The sequence below is a fragment of the Rousettus aegyptiacus genome, unplaced genomic scaffold (assembly GCF_014176215.1).
Source record: "Rousettus aegyptiacus isolate mRouAeg1 unplaced genomic scaffold, mRouAeg1.p scaffold_m13_p_5, whole genome shotgun sequence".
Classification (NCBI taxonomy): domain Eukaryota; kingdom Metazoa; phylum Chordata; class Mammalia; order Chiroptera; family Pteropodidae; genus Rousettus; species Rousettus aegyptiacus.
The window spans coordinates 15,615,160-15,633,892 of NW_023416308.1; the positions used below are offsets into that span (position 1 = coordinate 15,615,160).

At 55.2% G+C, this 18,733-nt stretch overlaps 2 protein-coding genes and 1 pseudogene across 9 annotated transcripts in view; 1 reads left to right on the forward strand and 2 right to left on the reverse strand.

Annotated features, from left to right (window-relative positions):
- PISD (phosphatidylserine decarboxylase) overlaps positions 1-7,467 on the forward strand; it is a 37,036-nt gene extending 29,569 nt beyond the window's left edge. For 7 of the 8 annotated variants that reach the window (XM_016129544.2, XM_016129543.2, XM_036221460.1 and 4 more), the window contains 7 exons: positions 866-1,064; positions 2,664-2,829; positions 4,223-4,459; positions 4,654-4,792; positions 5,033-5,179; positions 5,447-5,607; positions 6,189-7,467. In XM_016129544.2, coding sequence (XP_015985030.2) covers positions 866-1,064; positions 2,664-2,829; positions 4,223-4,459; positions 4,654-4,792; positions 5,033-5,179; positions 5,447-5,607; positions 6,189-6,413 — 1,274 coding nt within the window. In that variant the 3' untranslated portion in view covers positions 6,414-7,467. The remainder of the gene's footprint in view (positions 1-865; positions 1,065-2,663; positions 2,830-4,222; positions 4,460-4,653; positions 4,793-5,032; positions 5,180-5,446; positions 5,608-6,188) is intronic. The other variant, XM_036221455.1, reaches the window with a different exon arrangement.
- Positions 7,415-18,733, reverse strand: part of SFI1 (SFI1 centrin binding protein) — a 79,501-nt gene continuing 68,182 nt past the window's right edge. Inside the window, 14 exon segments of the mRNA XM_036221449.1 lie at positions 7,415-7,627; positions 7,705-7,816; positions 8,276-8,607; positions 9,841-10,072; positions 10,223-10,303; positions 11,027-11,283; positions 11,356-11,532; positions 11,669-11,743; positions 12,177-12,251; positions 12,683-12,843; positions 15,320-15,416; positions 16,809-16,911; positions 18,001-18,077; positions 18,561-18,656. Coding sequence (XP_036077342.1) covers positions 7,523-7,627; positions 7,705-7,816; positions 8,276-8,607; positions 9,841-10,072; positions 10,223-10,303; positions 11,027-11,283; positions 11,356-11,532; positions 11,669-11,743; positions 12,177-12,251; positions 12,683-12,843; positions 15,320-15,416; positions 16,809-16,911; positions 18,001-18,077; positions 18,561-18,656 — 1,980 coding nt within the window. The 3' untranslated portion in view covers positions 7,415-7,522.
- Positions 15,788-15,906, reverse strand: LOC118603367 (annotated as a pseudogene).

The following is an 18,733-nucleotide window of genomic DNA, read 5'->3' on the forward strand; positions in this document are numbered from 1 at the left end:
ATTCCGCTTGCGTGGTAGAGCCACATAGGAATTGGGGCTTTTTTCTGGTCACAGCACGTTGGCCATGTTGGGTCCTGGTTGGGTCAGTTCTCTGCCTTCAGAACCACTCTGGAGCTGTGTTTCTTCATGTGAAGATGGTCAGGTGCCTGCCTCCTGCCATCCTGTAGCTGGGATTGGAGGCCTGGCCAGTGGTGCATCCTCCCTGGGGCCTTGACTCCTGGGGCTGAGACAGCAACAGCCATGGAATGTTTGCTCTCCTCCCCTGTTATCTGTGAGGTGACCTGAAGAGCTTTGTGGAGGAGCATGTTCTCCTGATAGGCAGGCAGGCCCCTGGCCAGAGAGCTGTCCCTGTTCCTAAGGAAAGATGGGGGTGGGGTGGGGGAGTGAGTATGGACCTCAATCCTGGCCTGTCCCCAGCTCCATGCCAGTTTTCCCTGAGGTCGCCCAGGTGCTCATCTTCTGAGAAGGCCTTGGGGGGTCGCTGCCTTCTTGGGGGCTCTGAGGCAAGGGGTGCGTGAGGAAGAGCCAGAGTTGGTCAGATGCCCAGGGTCTCATCAGCCACACCTCTCCCACTTTCTCTCCCTCATTCCTCAGATGCTACTTTGTCACCTGAATGGAAAATGGGTCAGGTCCTGGCAAGGGAGGGGCTGCCTGAGCAGCAGACAGGGCGACGCTGGGTGCCCGCCTAGAGCACAGGGTTCAGATTCCCGCTTGTGCTCTTTGGGCCCAGAGGCGCCCGGTCCCCTCCCTGCCATCAGCTCACTGGAACAGGCAGGTGGCCAAGCTTGGGGCAGAGTAGGCTGAGCTCAGGGTTGGTGCTGCAGGCCCAGAGCCAATGTATGACCAGTGCCTATCTTCGCAATAGCCCTGACTCTGCCCTACGCCCCTGAGCCAAGGAAGCAGCCCACCAGCCACCGAGAAGCAGTGACAGCACAGGAGCTCCTCTGGGGGGAAGGGAGAGAGGAGGAGGAACAAAGGCGAGCGCGCTGGCACCGCCCTCCCAGCCCGCCCACCATGTGTCAGTCAGAAGCGCGGCGAGGACCGGAGCTCCGAGCAGCGAAATGGTGAGATGCTGCTGGCGGCCTCCTAACCGCGCTGTGCCCCGCCACGACCTCCGCAAGGTCAGAGTTCACGTCCAGCGGCCCCAAGGTGGAGATGGTCGCAGGGTCCTGGGGGATCAGCCCCTCAGGTTGGAGGGGCCTGGCCCGGGGGGCCTGAGTCGGAGAGCCCGCTTCAGGTACTCAGGGAGGTGGATCTGGCTGGTGGCCCAGTGTGTGTGCTGCACCTTAACTGCTGCCCGCCACCCTCACCCCTGGGCGCCCCCACCCCACTCGTGTACAGCTCTTCAGGGATTGGTCCCTGTGCTTCTGCAGTGAGCAGGGTGGTGGGGGCAGTGGGAGGGGGGAGCAGTGATCTGTTCGGGCTTTGCTAGGCCCCACCACCCCTGGGACCTTTTTAAAACACAATGGGGCGGGATGGGAGAATGAAGGGCAGGGAGTGAGGTGCAGTGAATATGCGGCACCTTGTTGCCATCACTGAATTGGGCCCGGCCATCGGCCATCGGCTCATTTCTCCATTTTTTCTTTAGTATCAGCTGAGGTGGCTCTTTGTTCCTTAGTTTGTTCAGCAAGTGGGGGCAGTGAACACAGCTTCTCTGAGCATGCACAGGCACAGATGGGAGCTTTAGATTATCCAGTTGAATGCAGTCTTTTTGCAGATGAGGAAACCGAGGCCTGGGGGCATTCTCAGAGTGGGTGGCAGTGTGGTCTCCTCCTGGCTACGATGGGGTCTCAGGAGCATTTTCTAGTGCTTAGGCCTGTGACAGGGGGACTTGAGCCTCACTGATATGCCTTAGGGGGCCAGGGTTCTGGTGGAAAGGTTGAGCTTGTGCTAATTGTACTGGGTTTGGGCTAATGAAATTTGAGGAAAAGCCCACCCACCTTTGCTTAAAGGAGGGGCCTGGGTCAAGTGGTAGCCCCAGCAGACCTGCAAGGCCTGAGGGTGAGGGCAGTTTACCCCTACCAACCTCTGGGTCGTTTTTGGAGAATCTAACATAGACTGCCATGCAGATGAATGGAGCAGTAGCTGTTAGGGTTATGTCTGTGTGTTTTTTCCTTTGTGATCTTGTCAGGCCCAACCACTTAATTTATCAGATGAGGAAATAAGACGCCTGGAGCTGTAAAGAGATTTCCCCAGATCCCACAGTTGAGTGGTAGCATTTGCATCCCCACTGCCATGTGCTGCTACTCCGGTAGGAGCTCTGGGAGATCAGATTGTTCTTGGCACCCCGGGAAGGTGGTGCTATGAAACTGGCTCTGCACCTGTCTTACCTGTTGACCCTGTGCTAGGCGCAGGTGGTACTTAGCCCTGAAGGACCTTGCTGGAGCCTCTCCCATGTTCAGAAGCTGCTCTCTCAGAGAGGTTAGGAGCTGGGTCCAACCCTCTGTGTCTCGGCTGCCGATGTCCTGTGTTCCCCTCAGCTGGCAGGCAGGTGGGAGACTGGGAAGTGAGGCAGCCATGCTCCTAACTCAGAATGGGCTTGGGACGAGGGGCATGGCCAATGCTGCCAGATTCTGTCGAGAGGTGAGCTTGCTGAGGGTGGGGAGGGGGCTCCCATTCCCTGGCCACTGACCCTGGCCATGGATGGGACATGTACCCTGCAGGTTGCACTTCCCCCAGCTGGCCCTGAGGCGGAGGTTGGGACAGCTGAGCTGCATGTCCAGACCTGCCCTGAAGCTGCGCTCCTGGCCCCTGACGGTCCTCTACTACCTCCTGCCCTTTGGTGCCCTCAGACCGCTCAGCCGGGTGGGATGGAGGCCCGTGAGCAGGGTAAGTGTGCACAGGCTGCTGACCTGGCTCGCCCCCCGGCAGCCAAGGAGACAGTTGTCAGATTAGAGGTGATGGCTATAGGGGCTGAGCCCTCTGGTAGGATCACGTTGAAAGGTGATACTGTTGAGAGGGCTGGGCTGGTTGGTGGCCCTGTGGGTGGCAGGAAGGTGACTGAGGGCTCACTGTTCACTACCTGCTTTCTGCCTGCATTTGCGCCATTTGGGGACTGTGCTTTTGGAGGGAACCCATATTGGGCATTCAGAAAATGATGTTTGATTTCCTTAGAGGTGATGTTGAGACAAATCCAAATTAATTCCTGGATGCCAGAGCCTGTTTGGGAAGCCTAGAGCCTGTTTGGGCCCTGTGGGGTGGGGATACCTTTGGGGACCTGGGAGCCCCAGGCAGTTCTCTGGAGGACAGGCTGACCCCAAGGAGGAAACCTTGCTCTTGGGTCCGTGGAGAGCCCAGGTGGGTGTTGTGAGGGCTTGGAAGGTCAAGGGTACATGAGGGGTCCTTGGCTAATTAGACCTAGGGTTGCACAGCAGCCTTGGCTGCTCCAGTGCACAGGTCTCATCTGGGAGGAGCTCTGGGATACCTCCTCAAGGTGTTTAAGGTGGAATGAAATTACTTCTACACCTTGGGGATTTGATGTCTTGGTTGTGTTCAGACAAGCAGCAGCTGCCAATTAGATGCAGGTCCCACTGCACCAACAGCACCTGGAAGAGTCTCCTGGCCATAAGAGCTTGGCTGAGGGGGCCAATTCCCTGTGTCTCCAGGGGGGAGCCCCAGGTGCAGACAGCTTTGTGGACTAGACGTCATAGAACACTTGGAGTGCCAGGCAGGACTCTGCAAGCCCTGAGGCTGGCCCTGGTGACAGTGATACAGTGAATCTGTGTGATGCCAAAGTCCCTGACTCTGGGAGGAGGGGGTGTGTTTTCCTGCTTCCTATTAGGCCAAGGATGTGCACTTTGGGCTGTAGACTTTCCCGTGTGCCCGGGGGGCTCCTCCTCCTTTCTGTGGTCTGGGACACAGGCAGCACTTGCCTCCTGCCACAGCCTCTCTGTGACGGTATCAGATCCATTTACACTCCCCCCCCCCCCCGCCCCGCTTCAAGACGTAAGGCTGTGCTGGGCGGTCTTTACCAGGGACTACAGTGGCTGCTGTTCACTTCTGCATAAAATGACTGAAACACCTGAGTTGTAAGTTACTGTCACGGTCTCGGCCAGTACTCAAGTTTGTGAGACTATTTGGCAGGCTCAGTCTGGTTCCTAGTGAGAAACGACCACACCACAAAGCTACAGTGGGGTGCCCAGGCCTCTGGAGGTGACCTCCATGGTGGGGGGACAGCGGACTTGAAGTGTGGTCGATTCATCTTCCTGCCTGTGGCCTGCAGGTGGCCCTGTACAAGTCGGTGCCAACTCGCTTGCTGTCACGGGCCTGGGGCCGCCTCAACCAGGTGGAGCTGCCCCACTGGCTGCGCGGGCCCGTCTACAGCCTATACATCTGGACCTTCGGGGTGAACATGAAGGAGGCCGCCGTGGAGGACCTGCACCACTACCGCAACCTCAGCGAGTTCTTCCGGCGCAAGCTGAAGCCGCAGGCCCGGCCTGTGTGTGGCCTGCACAGCGTGGTGAGGCTCGACCCTGCCCTTCCACTCCTCCCTCCAGAAACGTGATCTTGGCCTCTGCCTTTGGGAACCAGTCCCAGCAGCCTCCAAGGGTGGCCTGGGAGGGGTGTATCTCCCAGGGAGGAGCAGGCCCTGCCTTGTGTCCCCTTCCCTTCTTGTGTCCCCTCCCCGTCAGCAAGCCTCTCCTTGTCTTCCAGATCAGCCCATCAGATGGGAAGATCCTCAACTTTGGGCAGGTGAAGAACTGTGAGGTAGAGCAGGTGAAGGGGATCACCTACTCACTGGAGTCATTTCTGGGCCCGCGTACCTCAGCAGGGGACCTGCCCTTCTCGCCAGGTGGGTCCTGGCCTGCTCGCAGCCAGATGGTCCTGCAAGTTGTGGCAGGGCTGGAGGTCAGAGGGTGAAGGCTGGGAGCAGGTTGCGGAGGGATGCTGGGAAGGCTATTGAACTTGAGAGCTGGCCCTGGGCCTGGAATCACTCTGCCCAGCGCTTCGGCGCCGCCCTGTGTCCAGACTGCACACAGGCCCGTGTTAGGCACTTGTCTGAGAACCTGGCCCCTGTATTTGCCCCCTCCAGACACCTCCTGCGGCTCCTTTAAGAGCCAGCTGGTCACCCGAGAAGGAAACGAGCTCTACCACTGCGTCATCTACCTGGCCCCTGGGGACTACCACTGCTTCCACTCCCCTACAGACTGGACTGTGTCCCACCGGCGCCACTTCCCAGGTAGGCCAGGGCTGGCACGTGGCCAAGAGCTACTTCTATGAGCCCCAGACGAATGTCCTCAGCTTCTAGGTATCAAAGGATCCAGGCTGCAGATTTGGGGTGCAAAAGCTGGGAGGTGACTGCTTTATAATCTGGCCAGGAGTGGGAAGTGAGGGGTAGGCTGGGATCTAGCCTACTCTGTATTTGGAATGACACAGGGGTGACACCGTGCTCTGGGTAGCTGGTCCTCATGCTGGGTGGGGAGTAACAGTGTCCCTGTTTCTACAGGCTCCCTGATGTCTGTGAATCCTGGCATGGCCCGTTGGATCAAAGAGCTCTTCTGCCACAATGAGCGGGTAGTCCTGACTGGGGACTGGAAACATGGCTTCTTTTCACTGACAGCTGTGGGGGCCACCAATGTCGGCTCCATCCGCATCTACTTTGACCGGGTATGTAGAGCTCAGGCCCTGCTGAAGCCCAACAGTTGGGTCACTTGGGGTCCCCCTGCCCTGTCTCCTGTGCAGCCAGATCCATCATGACTAAGTTCTAGGAAGGGCCAGGCCCTGAGCTCCTGCTCTGTGCCCCTCCACACACACTTGCTGCTACTTGCCCTTCTGGAGGTGGATGGAGAGGGAAGGACTTAACCTTCCGGCTTGGCACTTTGCTTCTGCTGGGTACCAAAGGGGAATATTGTTCTTGGTGGTGTGTGCTGACTGGAGGCCCAGTGTGTGAGGCGGTGGTCACTGCCCAGAGCACTGCCTTTCTTGGTGTCAGTTTGTGACTGCCCCTTGCCCACCCTGGGTGCTGGTCTTGCAGCACCATTCATGCTGGAGAACAGAGACCTGCTTCCTCCATGTCCTTGAGTGGCCCAGTTCATAGCTGGTATCCGGGACTGTCTGGTTAGACCTAGCCTATGGGCTGAATTGCTGTCCCTACCTCCCTTTCCAAGCTGAGTTTGGGACAGGCAGCAGAGGTGTGTTCAAGGTCTAGGGAGCAGGTATTGACATGCTCTGCACCTGGCCTCTCCTAGGACCTGCACACAAACAGCCCAGAGTATAGCAAGGGCTCCTACAACGACTTCAGCTTTGTGACACACGCCAACAAGGAGGGCATCCCCATGCGTAAGGGCGAGCACCTGGGCGAGTTCAACCTGGGCTCCACCATCGTGCTCATCTTCGAGGCCCCCAAGGACTTCGACTTCAAGCTGAAAGCGGGACAGAAAATCCGATTCGGAGAGGCTCTGGGCTCCCTCTAGAGTGACTTTCCTGGCTTCAGCTACTGAGGGATTTTTTTTTCCAAACAGAAACAGGGGGATCTTTTTGAGGAGAACCTCCATGGCTAGCCAGAGAGGGGACTCTCAGGGCTGTGGGGTCTGACCAGGCAGGACCTGGGTGACTTCTGTTCCTGCTGTCCCAGAGGTACAGATGAGGTCAGAGCCCCTACTCTGCCCTAGACCTACTTCATCCCCTCTTCCCACCCTAAAGAGAAAATTAAGTGCCGGGATGATCTCAAATTCCCTTTTGGAGGTTTTAACCTCTGTTGTATAAACTGGAGACCCTTCGTCTCCTGGCTGAGTATTCAGTTGGTCTGGTTTCCGTTTAAGACGGTAAGTGATAATGTACCTTCTTGCTGCTCCTCCTATAACTGCTTTTGGCCTACCCAGCATGGGGTGCCTCCTGGCACTGACTGTGGGCCTGTCCCTAGAGCAGGGCCTTTAACTCAACCACTTTCTATTCCCAAATTCACTCCACCCTACTCACTGGGAAAAGCTGTCTTTCTGCTTCACACTTGTGGCTGCTAGCGTCTTCTGCGGATGGTGACTAATGGCAAGGCACATTGCAGACCCTGATGAGCAACCTGGAGCTGGCAAGTTCTTTTCAGCAGGCAAGACCAATTACTGAATCCATCTGAAGGGGACAGGCACAGTGGTGGCTGGGCTGGGCCAAGGAGAGCTTGTATCCCCTCCCCCAGATCTAGACCTATGTTAAATATGGGAAAGTTGCTGCTATTGATTCAGGGGCTTCTGTTGGTGGCAGAGGAGCCTTTGTATGTTGGGTTGGGTGGGGAGGCAGGGTCAGTGCCTAGAAAACCTGTCCCCAGGTATGTAGGCCTTAGGGAGCCACTGATGATGAATGGGGACAGGGCCAGGTCCATGTCTCCTGGGGACTCTGTGAATTTCTCCTGCAGGAGAAGCCATTTGAACTTTTTCAACTGTATCAGTAGCACAGTATTTTTGTATGAAAAGTGGGAGACTTCTGAACAGTAATTCATTTAATTGCAACATTTTGAAATAAAAAAAATAAAACATTTTAGCTTTGCAGTCTGTTCCTGGAGGTGGGCTGAGGCCTCCCTGGGGCAACGGCTCTAGCACAGAGCCTGCCGCAGGGCCTGGACTCGGGCAATGCAGGTGCGGATAGGCTGGCGCCGGGCCTGGAGCTCTGCAGCCAGCTGCTGGATCTGCAGTTCCACCTGGGGGCCAGGAAGGGACAGGCCGAGCTGAGAGGCAGCACAGCCAGAGCCCATCCCAGGACCACATGGGGCCTCACCTCTTGCAGCTGTTCTTGCACCTTAAGCTCTGCTTCCCGGTCCTCAGACTTGGGCTCCTCCTGGCTCAGCTCCAGCCACCGGCGCAAGCTACTCGCTTGCCGCTTGTAGGACCTGAGGAAGTGAGACACCTGCTGTCCGCCTGGCTGGGCCCTTGGTGGAGGCTTGGGGAGAAACACACAGCTACTTCTGATTTGGGTGGAGGGAGGAGGGCACCTATTCCAGCCTCCACCTTCCAGCAGACTGCAACTTTGACGGGCCCAGGCAGAAACCCTCCCTTTCCCTCTAACGTTGCTACTCACGGTGAGGGTCCCCAGCCGGGAGGACCCATGCTATAGACCCAGACCACAGGAAAGACGTGACAATCCACTGTGGTCAGCTGGGGCCCAGGCCTGTCTTTGTACCTTTTTTGTCCCATGTCACAATCACTGGGTAGACCATTTGCCCAGCTTTGTCCTCTGTCCCACAGGTAAGGCCAACCTGGCCTTCCTAAGCAGGACTTAGAGGTACCTGTATATGGGGGACTGGCAGTGCACAGTGTGGGTGGAGAGCAGGGGCGTTTCCGGTTCTTACCAGAGGTTCTGCTTCATGGTCTGGTAATCTTGCAGTTGCCGCTGGATGTCCTCAAGCTCAGCCTCCAGGTTGGCGTGGCCCATGGCAATAAGAGAGTAAACTTTATCTTGACCACCCTCCTGGCTGGACCCAGGTTGAACTGAGGGAGCCCAGGTGCCGGGAGTGGCCTGAGTACTTGCTGCGCTGACAGGCCTCAGGTACACACCTCTGGTTTCAGAGCCAGGCTGGGTGCCTGCGAAGTCTCCAGGAAGGAGCAGATGGGGACTGGGGACACTGGCTAGGGATGGAAGGGTCTGGGGTGTAGGCCCAGGGAAGGTTGGCTGTGCTGAAGCCTGTAAAGGAAGGATGGACAATGAGCAGGGAAGTTGGAGGAAGCCAAGGCCGCCCACTGCAGGGGGAGGGTAGGTGAGGCCCCAGGAACTGGGCTTCCACTGAGCCAGGCCTCTGAGTGAGCTCACTCAGCCAGCTCACTCAGAGGCCTGGCTCTGCCTTTTATGACCTGACACCAGTGGAGAAAGTCTCACAAGCAACCAGACCTTCGCAGTCCTGTCCTACCCCTTCCTTAGAGGTTGGCTCAGCACTGCCCCAAGCATCAGCTTCAAGCCTTACTGACCTTTCACCCATGCCTCAACTGAGCTGTGACCCTGCCTTTCAGTGAGAAAAGCAGAGGCAACTGTTCTTATTCAACCACCCACCTACAACCGTTCTCCATTCCCTCCTGGTGACAACAGTGTCCTCTCTCCTATCACCCCTCACCCCCTCAGCCTTGCCACAGCTCTCTTCAGGCACCAGCTCCTTGGGGTGGCCCAATATCGCCTCCATTACCGAGAGCTCATGCTCTCTCGCTCCTCCATGCCAAGTCCTCAACTTCAATGTCACCCGCTCCTCCCGGGTGACCTCGTTGGTTTCTAGGGCTTTACCATCAATCTACAATATGATTCTCAGTTTTGATTTCTAGTCCTGACCCCTTCCCTAAAGGCCAACTTCAATCCTGTTGCTTTATCTCAAAATTTGACAGGTTCAAAAATGCTCTTCATGCTTCTCCCCAAGTAGGACCCCACCCTATTTTCCTTCCTTCGATAGAACTCATTCCCTGAGTTATCCAAGCCAGACACCTGGGAGCCATGCCAGGTTCCTTCTTTCACCTTTACCAAACCCCTCAAAGTAAGTCCTACCTAGTGTCTCCCACCACCGTATTAGCCATGTCTGCAGCCACTAGCACCTTCTGCAATGTCATCAGATCACAGCAGCCACCATCTTCCCCTACTTCCTACTCATTAAAATCCAAACTGACCAGGGCCTGCATGGCCCTGCATCATCTACAGCCTCTATTTGAGTGGGGATCCTCACAGACAAAGATATATTTAGCCTCACGAGCAAGGAGCCTCACAGGCCATTCACTACTGTGTCCCTAGGACACTGGCATCTACACTTGGTGAATGAATGAGCGGCCTCCCTGCATCTTCCAGAGCCAGGAGTATCCCAGAAGCAATAAGCATAGCTGTGGCTATAGCACCAAAGTCCAGACGAGAAAATGGGACCCCAGGTGACCAGGGAGGACTTACTCTGGTGGGTGCATCTACCCCACGCAACGTGAAGGAGGAAGGCGGCAGCAGCTCCAGGCCTGTACTTGCTGTGGGGGGTAACTTCAGGCCAGCAGGACTGGGCAAAGCACCAGGCTGGGGCAGAGAGCTGCTTGGGATCAGTGCTTTCTGGGCCTTTGCCAGGAAGGGCCTTGTCGGGGAAGGGCTTGCTGGCTGGGCTATGCCGAGGTCTTGCTCCCTCAGCACCTCAGGCCTGAGCAGAGGGAAGGCAGGAGCTGGTCAAGCTGCAGTATCCTGAGCAGGAAGGAAAGGGGGCCACCCACCCTCAGACCCCAAGTCACAGGCCCTGGGTAAAGGTAGCCCAGGATCATGTGACCTAACCCTGCTCCCCAGGGTACCATACCGCAGGGGCCTCTGGCTCTGTAAGGGCTCCAGCAGGAAGTCTGGGCGTCGTGGCTGCTTCCTTGCCAAGCGCACAGCATTGCTGGGAAGAAACATGGGCTTATTCCTCCAGGCTGCTCAGGGGCTGCTGGGGGCCTGAGACATCTGTGGGGTAAGGGGGTCACCTAGTCTGACCCCTCCAATCCTATCGGGAGACTCACGGCCAAAGGAGAGGTTCTTGCCCAAGGTCAGCACGTGAGTTAGTGTGGGCCTGGGCCATATGGAACTTCTAGCAATTCCAAGGAAGCAAGCTTGATGCCACAGCTGCCTCACCCATGTCCTCTCATTTGACCTCTACAGTAACCCAGGCAATGCAGGTGCTGGTCCCATGTCATGAGGGAGCAGGCTTGTCAGGGTCAGGAGCTGGGGGTAAGGCAAGTGGAGCAGGACCACGGCCCAGGATGCTGACTTTCCCCACCGGCAACCTCTCTCCCTGGCTCAGGAAGCACTGGTCACCCTGAAAGCCAACAGCTACATCAGCATGGTGTGTGGGGATGGGGCTAGGGCCAGGGCACAGAAAGTGAGGTTTCCAAGAGGAAGCCCATTTCCTGGCTCTAAGGGGAAAAGTGGGACACGGGCAGGCCTGGGGGCAGGAGGGCTGCCCTACAGCTATTCCTCTTGCTAAGTGCATTCTCTCTCAGTACCTGGGAGGAACAGAGCCTGCTGGAGAGAGGGATCCCAGCATCTCAGCAGTGACTCTCAGGGTCCTCCCTCCTTTATAATCCAAACTTTTGTCCTGGGTGGAAGTAAGAGATGAGCTACTCACAGCTCCAGGAGTTGGGGGTCCCCAGCATCCAGGGCCAGGCTGCCAAGAGCCCCGTGAGGCCAAGGAGCTCGTGGTCTCATGGTCTCCAAGGTGGCATCCCCAGCGGCAATGACATGGTCAGGAAGGGGAACCTCAAATGTCACTCTCCTTCTGGGCATGGTGGAGGTGGGGGGCTGAGGCTCCCTGCCTGGCCCCAGCACCTTCTGCTTCCAGAGCATGGCACAGCGACGGACTGCACGGTGGAGACTGTGGGCTGCCTGCAACAGCCACTGTCAGATCATGCTATGTCCTGCCCACTCCCCATGAGAAGGTGGGGCTCCCAGGTCTACCTGCACTTGCTGCTGGGCATGCATCTGCTGCCGGAAGGCCTTCATGCCAGCTGCAAACCGCAGGAGGCGCGTGACACCATCCTGGAGGAGCTCCCGGTGGTAGGCCTGCACTGCCCGCTCCAGCCGCGCTTTCTTTCTCCTCCTCTCCAGCACAAAGCCCAGCCACGAAGCCCACACCTCCAGGGAGAGGAGGAAGTGAGGCCCAGTTCTCCCTTTTTAGGCTCCCCCAGGGGCTGTGCCCACCCTGCCCTCCACTGAGGCATGGTCCTTTCCTGGGAGAAGCAGGAGCGATATGATGGAGAGACTCCATTACCTTTGCTTGTAGGGAGAGGGCCCAGAACCACAGGGCCTGGGCTGTGCCCTGCTGTTCCTGCTTCCTGTTCACCAGCTGCAGACCAGAAGTCAGAGATTACAGAAAAATCACCTTCAGGGGGTCCTGGGTCACTCTCAGAACCTTCCCTACCAAACCCTGAGGAGGTGGGTGACAAATGATCCTCTGGAAAGAAGAAAGGCAAAGAGCTCTGGAGGAGGAAATGAGTAAGGGCAGGGTGCCCTGCTCACAGGAGAAAAGCTAGACAATCCAGTGCTGAGCAGGATGCAATCCTGCCTGGTATTTTATCAGGCCTCGGCAGACTTAAAATGCATGTCATATTAAATTTTGGAGAGTACTCTGACATACTCTTTTAATGTGGCACTTTAAAAAGAAGGCTCTGAAATGACTTGGCCTTATACAGGTCATAGGTGGAAGAAAGCTGGCAATGCAAAGAAGTCACTGGTGGGGTAGTGGGCAGGGGAGGGGACAGGGGCTCAACAGCTTCCACCTGTTGTCTCCACTGGTAGAAGCAGGTCCGGCTGAGTGTCTGGGCCAGGAGTTGGGTGCCCTGTCTCTGCAGAATCTGGGGGGAAAACATGCGTATGGGGAGCTGTGAGGAGGCACATCGGGTGCCCCATGTCCAGGCCACCAGGGAGCAGCCACAGGGTGAGACTGCGGGCCCAAGTGAAAGGTCCTGGGTCAAGCTAAGGGCCTCTGGCCCCAGGCTTCTAGGTGACTCCGCAGATCCCCCAGCTCTAACAAGCCATGGTTCAGAGTAAACCTAGTTTCTTTGTGGAGCCATTTTCTACCCAGAGAGGCCTGATCCGAAGCTGGCTTTCCCCTAGCCATCCCAGAAGGGCTCTTGCAGCCTTGTGCCCGCAGGACCCCAAGCCGCCCAGCACCCACACTGGCTGCTCTGAGGTCTACAGGAAGGACCTCTTCCTTCCTGGGAGGTGGTTTCCTGGCCTGGACATTTCCGCCACACGGGGGAACAGGAGTTGCTGCCTGACTCACCCTCTTCTTCAGGCAGCCCAGATGGTGCACCTTCCACCTGGCCAGGCCCTGCAGCAGCAGTCGCCGGCGGTAATGCTGTGCCGCTCTCTCCAGCTGGGCTCTCTGCCGGGCTGCCCTCCGGTGGAGGTCCCGCCAGCACCGAAACCAGGTCCTGAGACGGCCTAAGGCAGATTCAAGTCAGTTTGCTCTTTTACAGGATTTATACAAATGACTACGCCATGGTCAAAGTATAGAGAGTGGAGAACGGAGACGGCTGTGTGGGGAGAGCAGGGGTGTCAGTGCACACGTGGTGAAACCACTACGTGTGGTTGGTGGCTACTCTTCAACTAAGGACAGCTCTGGTCACCTTCAGCAACTGAGCACCCTAGGGACTGGAACCAAGTCTGCTGTTTGCTGTTGCGACCCCACAAAGGCCCACCAGAGCCACAACAAACACGGGTGTGCCAGGGGCTCCACAGAGCAACCTGCAAGATGCTGCTGGGTGGCCTAGAAGACCTCTGGTCTGACAGAGTGGGAAGAGACGTCCCCATTTTGCCAGAGAGGAAAACGAGGCTCAGAGAAGTTCACGCAGCCCTGGCCGGGCCTCAGAAGAGGCGCGGCGTCTGCTGAGCCATTTCCTCTGGCGCCCGGGCTTCACAGGTAGGAACCACATCCTGCATTTTGTTTCTGTGTCACCAGATTGTCTTGTGAGGAAGCAAACACTTTCTTCTGCTGATTTTACTTAGGATTTCTTCTTTTCTTAGGCCCTGAGAGCAGTTTCTTTCAAAGACAACAGAAGAGAGTTGATACCAGGGCACTGATGCCAAGATGGGGTGCCTTCCAGCACCGCCAGAGGGGGCAGGGAAGGTGGTGTTCACAAGCCTGGAGGTCAAATGTTAGTACTAAGTGTTGGCACTTCTTGGTCCGTGCTTTAAGCGCATATACGTTAGTTTCACTGGATCCTCATGACAACCCCAAGAGGCAGGTACCATTATCCCCATTTTACAGACGGAGAAACTGAGGTGCAGAGGACTTGCCCCAGGTCACACAGTTAGCGTATGACCCTGCTGATACTTCTTAAGCACTCTGTTTAACAAGACATATGACACTCTGCCTCTAGTCTGTCCTCCAGCACCTGGCCCCATGCTTGGACTGCCAAGGTGAGCCTGTAACTCAGAGGCCTTAATTAAGCCAAGAAATGGTCCTAGGTATTAAATGCACATCTACTATGTACTGAGAACAGTGTCTTGTCACATGGTCTTCCAAGTCCCTTGTATCATGGCAATCCCAAGGACTGCCTCACACTGCCACTCCCTTCTAAGGAACACTGCCTGCCCCGCAGTGCTGTGGAGACAATCGGCTTTGGGCAGCACCTATAACCTTAACTCCCCACGTGGCTGCCTGGGCTGCACTGGGTGCCACAGCTCTGTCCAGAGGCCAAGGGATGGGCTGAGCCCTTCAGTTTCTTTCTTGGGAGTGAACTAGAAACACAGCACTCGTTTCTGGGGTGAAGGGCAGCTTGAGGACACAGAGAAGCACATCACAGGTGGAGCAGGCACAAGATATCTGACCCCAGGTTTCTGTCTAGAGGAAAATGGAGTCTGTGTTCATCGACACACACACCCTACAGCCAACTAAACCAAAGCTGATCAATTTGTCCTAGCGCAAACTCCATCAAGCCAACATAACTTGATGTGTTTTCACTATGGTCTGACTTAAACCATTTCCATTTGTATTTTCACTTATTTTAACCATGGGTGTCTCCTCAGAGTGTTGGATCCCCACACTGTGAGGCCGTGGGTCTGTTTCCACCGTCTTGTGAGCAGAGGCTCCCATCCAGACCGTCTTCCCCAGGCTGTCGTCTCAGCAGAGGGACTAACTGAAGCCAACAGAGCAAGTCCTGCTCTCTAAATATACAAGAGCCCAAGGATGCGAGGAAGCAGGACCCCTCATGATGGGGCTGACCTGACAGGCATCGGCCACTGAAGGCCTTTCCCCTCAAAACCACCCCACCCTAACCACCTTGAATTCCTTCATTTCACCTTCATTTCCTTATTCGCCTGCAGATCTCAAGCCTTGGCATTTTATTTTAACATAAACTGATTGGCAATCAGTCGGGAGAAGAATGCTATGATGTACTAGATTGAACGGTTATGTCCTTCCAATTCATGACCACCCTGGAACCTCAGAATTGATGTTATTTGGAAAAAAGATCAGGGCAGTACAATTAACTGACATTGTATTGGAGTAGGATGGGCCTACAGTATGACTGGATGTATACTTATAAACAGAGACACAAACACACAGGGAAGACAGCCATGTGACTGTGAAAACAAAGGCCGAGGCTGGAGTGGTGCCTATAAGTCAACAATGCCACGGATTGCTGAGAGCCACCAGACGCTGAAAGAGGCAAGGAAGGGTTCTTCCTAAGCCTTTGGAGGGAGCATGGCCCTGTCAACACCTTGATTTTGGACTTGGGCTCCAGAACTCTGATAGAACAATTTTCTGTTGTTTTAAGCCTCCCGGTCTGTGGTGCTTTGTTACCTCAGCAACAGGAAACTAATATACATAAGGAGACAAAGACTTGGGGGAAATACATAAGCACACCACTGCAGATCCAGGTCCTTAGCAGTGCTCAGCTTCCCGGACCCCGCTTACCCCTATCCAGCACCTTCTGGGCCTCCCTGATGGCACAGGCGTCTTGCTGTCGGTAGTATATCTGCACCGCCACAGCCTCCCGCCACTGGACCAGGACCTAAACGCCAAACAAAAAGAAAGCTGAGCACAGCATATTGACTTATGGGGGCACCCCAGCTTTACTGGCAGCTCCTCATAAAATGAGGCCAAGTGATGGACTCACAGCACCCAACACATTCCAGAAGCGCCCACCATCCATACAGACCACAGGCAACAGGACACAGTCTCCAGTCCCCTCAGAGGAAGCCCAGTATCTCGGGTGGATGGGACTTTTCTACCAGAAGGAGTTCAACTTCATACTATAAAGAAGTAAATGGACTTTGTATGTATGTATGTATGTACGTATGTATGTATTAGACGAGGCAACCCTTGGTTGACCTCGCGCATTGCAAGGACCTTGTCAGCTTACAATTCCTTATTTATTTTTTATGCCTACAGCACCTAGTCTTCCTAGGTGGTCTCCCATCCAAGTACTAACCAGACCCGCCTCTGCTTAGCTTCTGAGATCAGATGGGATCAGGCTTGCTCACGGTGGCATGGCCGTAGACTCGTTCTAATATTATTTGTTACACAGAAGCCAAACATTACATGCACTCTTTTGTACATGAGACTTAATGAAATCACACTAACGGAACCCTTTAAAAAGGAAGTGCAGCAGCCAGGGGGATGCCTGGCGCCTCTCCCCACACAGTCACAAACGCCAGTCCTCCCTAAAAGGCCTCCTCCTTTCTGAGCCAGGAAGCCAAGCAGAGAGTCCTGACCCCCCTTCCAGAGCAGGGTTCACACACCGGCCTGAACAGACCGGGCCTTGACCGTATGCAATCGTTCCTCATCTGTGGGACGCTTTGAAGTTGTCCGGACCACTCTGGCCTTCCGACAGGATCCCAGCACACGGCCTTCTTCTAAAACATCCCTGAGACCACCTGTCATTTCATTTGTAGGTGTCCCCTCCATCCTGTAATACGCCTTCTTCCCGCAGCTACGCCCTGCCACTCCCTCCCTCCCCTAGCGCTTAGGACCAGATCCCGCCACATGGCATTTTGGGGCCACTTCCCACCAACGATGACCAATGGCCTCACATTCCTGGGATGCTCTCTGTTTTCTAAAAAGTCCTACAGCCACGAAACTTGAAAGCCTATGAGCAGGAACAAGCAGTCTCTTCTGACAGAGGAGAGAGAGGGGTGGTGATAGACACGGTCTGTCGCAGCAGAAAATTCCACGTGTGTAGAACTAGTTCACCATGTGCCATGTTTTGTTTTTTTTTAATAAATACTGAATAATAATTCAATAAAATAAAATCCAACTGCTCACATGGTAGAAGAGAAGAGTTATCCCATTTTCTAGGTTCCTTGTTCTGTTCAAATCGCTGGCACCACCTCCCACACCACCGCCTCGTAGGAGCCCGGTCCCAAACCCTCCTGGGTGACCAGATGGCCTCTCCGTGCCTCACCTTGAAACACACGGTCCTTGTGTAGTGAGCCCTTGCTCGAGAGGTTTTCTTTGCTTCGTCCACACGGGCCATGGTGTTCTCTCTCCAGCGATGTAATACATCCCTATAAGTACACAGGCCAGGGATAGGGGTGACACCAGTGTGGAGAGACAGTGGGTGTTTCCGTGACTCACTCCTGAATCAAGAACGCCTTATGTCTGCGAGTGTGTTTCACTGACAGCCAGGATTATGTTGACAAAGATGTGCGACACACAGTTGCTGAGCACCTGCCTGTGTCAGGCACTGGGGACACCATGGTGAACAAGACCAAACACTGCATCCTCACCCATTTATGTGCTACGGAGAACACAGCTGTAACCAGGCTATGATGACACAGGTGACTTGTGCTGTGATTAGGGAGGTATAGAAAGACAGGGAAGCTGGAGGAAGGGTACTGGAACCTCAGAGCCTTGCCTGGTGCTGAGTTAGTTTGGGGACTCCCTCTTCCTACGCTGCTCTGAGGAGCCGGGTAGGCACTTTATGGGACTCTGAAGGAGGGATGGCACTGTTTAAAGTCCACCAGGGGCACCACCCACTAAAATAGCGTGTGCTGAACAAATCAGAAGAAGGAACTGACAGGAATGAGGGAGGCCTGCCAGGGAGGAATGAGTTTAGAGCTTGGCTTAGCAGGTGCTGGAGGATGGGCTCATGAGAGAGCTGGAGCCAAGGCAGTAAGAGTGACCTCCAAGAGTGGCGCAGATACAGATGGTCCTAAAGGTGAAGAGATGACTCTGCAGAGTCAGTGAAAGGCCCAGAGAGCCAAGGGGGTTGGTAACTGACTGGAAACTGAGAGGCAGCTTCTAGAGCAGGAGAGGTGCTGAAATGGCCCCTTGAGAAGCTGAATCTTCCAGGTCTGAAATGGGGAGGGTAAAGTACTCAGAGAAGCAAGATAAACAGGAGATCTCACAGATATTCAGGTGAGAGCTGCTTCCCAGAGGTCTTTGCTTTGCATACAGGTTGGATTCAAGACATAAGAGGTGAACCAGTGAATGGAGTGTTTGCTGTGAAAAAGCCAAAGCTATACTATGAACAGCACAAGGTAGCCAGCCAGGCCTGTCCTCTGCCTGGCCCTGGATAAAACTCCCTACCTGCCTGAGTCTAGAATCTGTTCCCCAATCCTCAGGCTGGGCCTGGGAGACACTGGGAGACTCACCGTAGTAGCTGCCTCTTGTGCTGGCTCTCCCTGGTTGCCACCTCTTGTAGGACACTCCGTACCTGGCTCTGGTAGGTCTGCAAGAGACCAGGAAGACTGGAGGCTGCCCCTGGGCCCACAGTGCTCCCTAGTCCCAGACAGGCCTCAGAAGTATATTCTTAACAGGGACTATAATGCCCAGAGCTTACAAGAGAGTTGAGGGAGGCCAAAAGGCCTGAGGTCTAAGACCAGGAGACCACTCAAACAACACGGAGAGGACTGTCTTGCTAAGTCCTCATCTAATAAATCAAACCACTGGACTCCTAGACAAGGGGCCATTTTGATGGTATAGCTGGTGACCCCAGATAGCACTTATTTTTCATTTTCTACTGAGCAAGGATGGAAGAATTTAACCCTGTGGCTGTAAGACCCAGTTCCAGGGTAATTGTTCTGTTTGAAGCTGGTGAAAGACTGTTCTGAGAAAGGCACGAAGAACAAGAAAGACAAACAAAGTCTCCGAACCCTGCCCCTCCCCTACCCAGCAAACGCAAGGAGATTTGTAGGAAAGCAGCAGCTCCTACCCCCCAGGTCTGCAGCGCCCTGTGCAGCAAGATGTGCTGGCGATGCAGGTCTGCTCGCATCAGCTTCTGTTGCTCAGCACCCCGCAGGGCCAGGTACTGTAGACAAAGGAGAGAGCCGGCCACCGAGGGCCGAGTAGGACAGACTCAGCTTTGTCTCCACTTACATGCAGTTT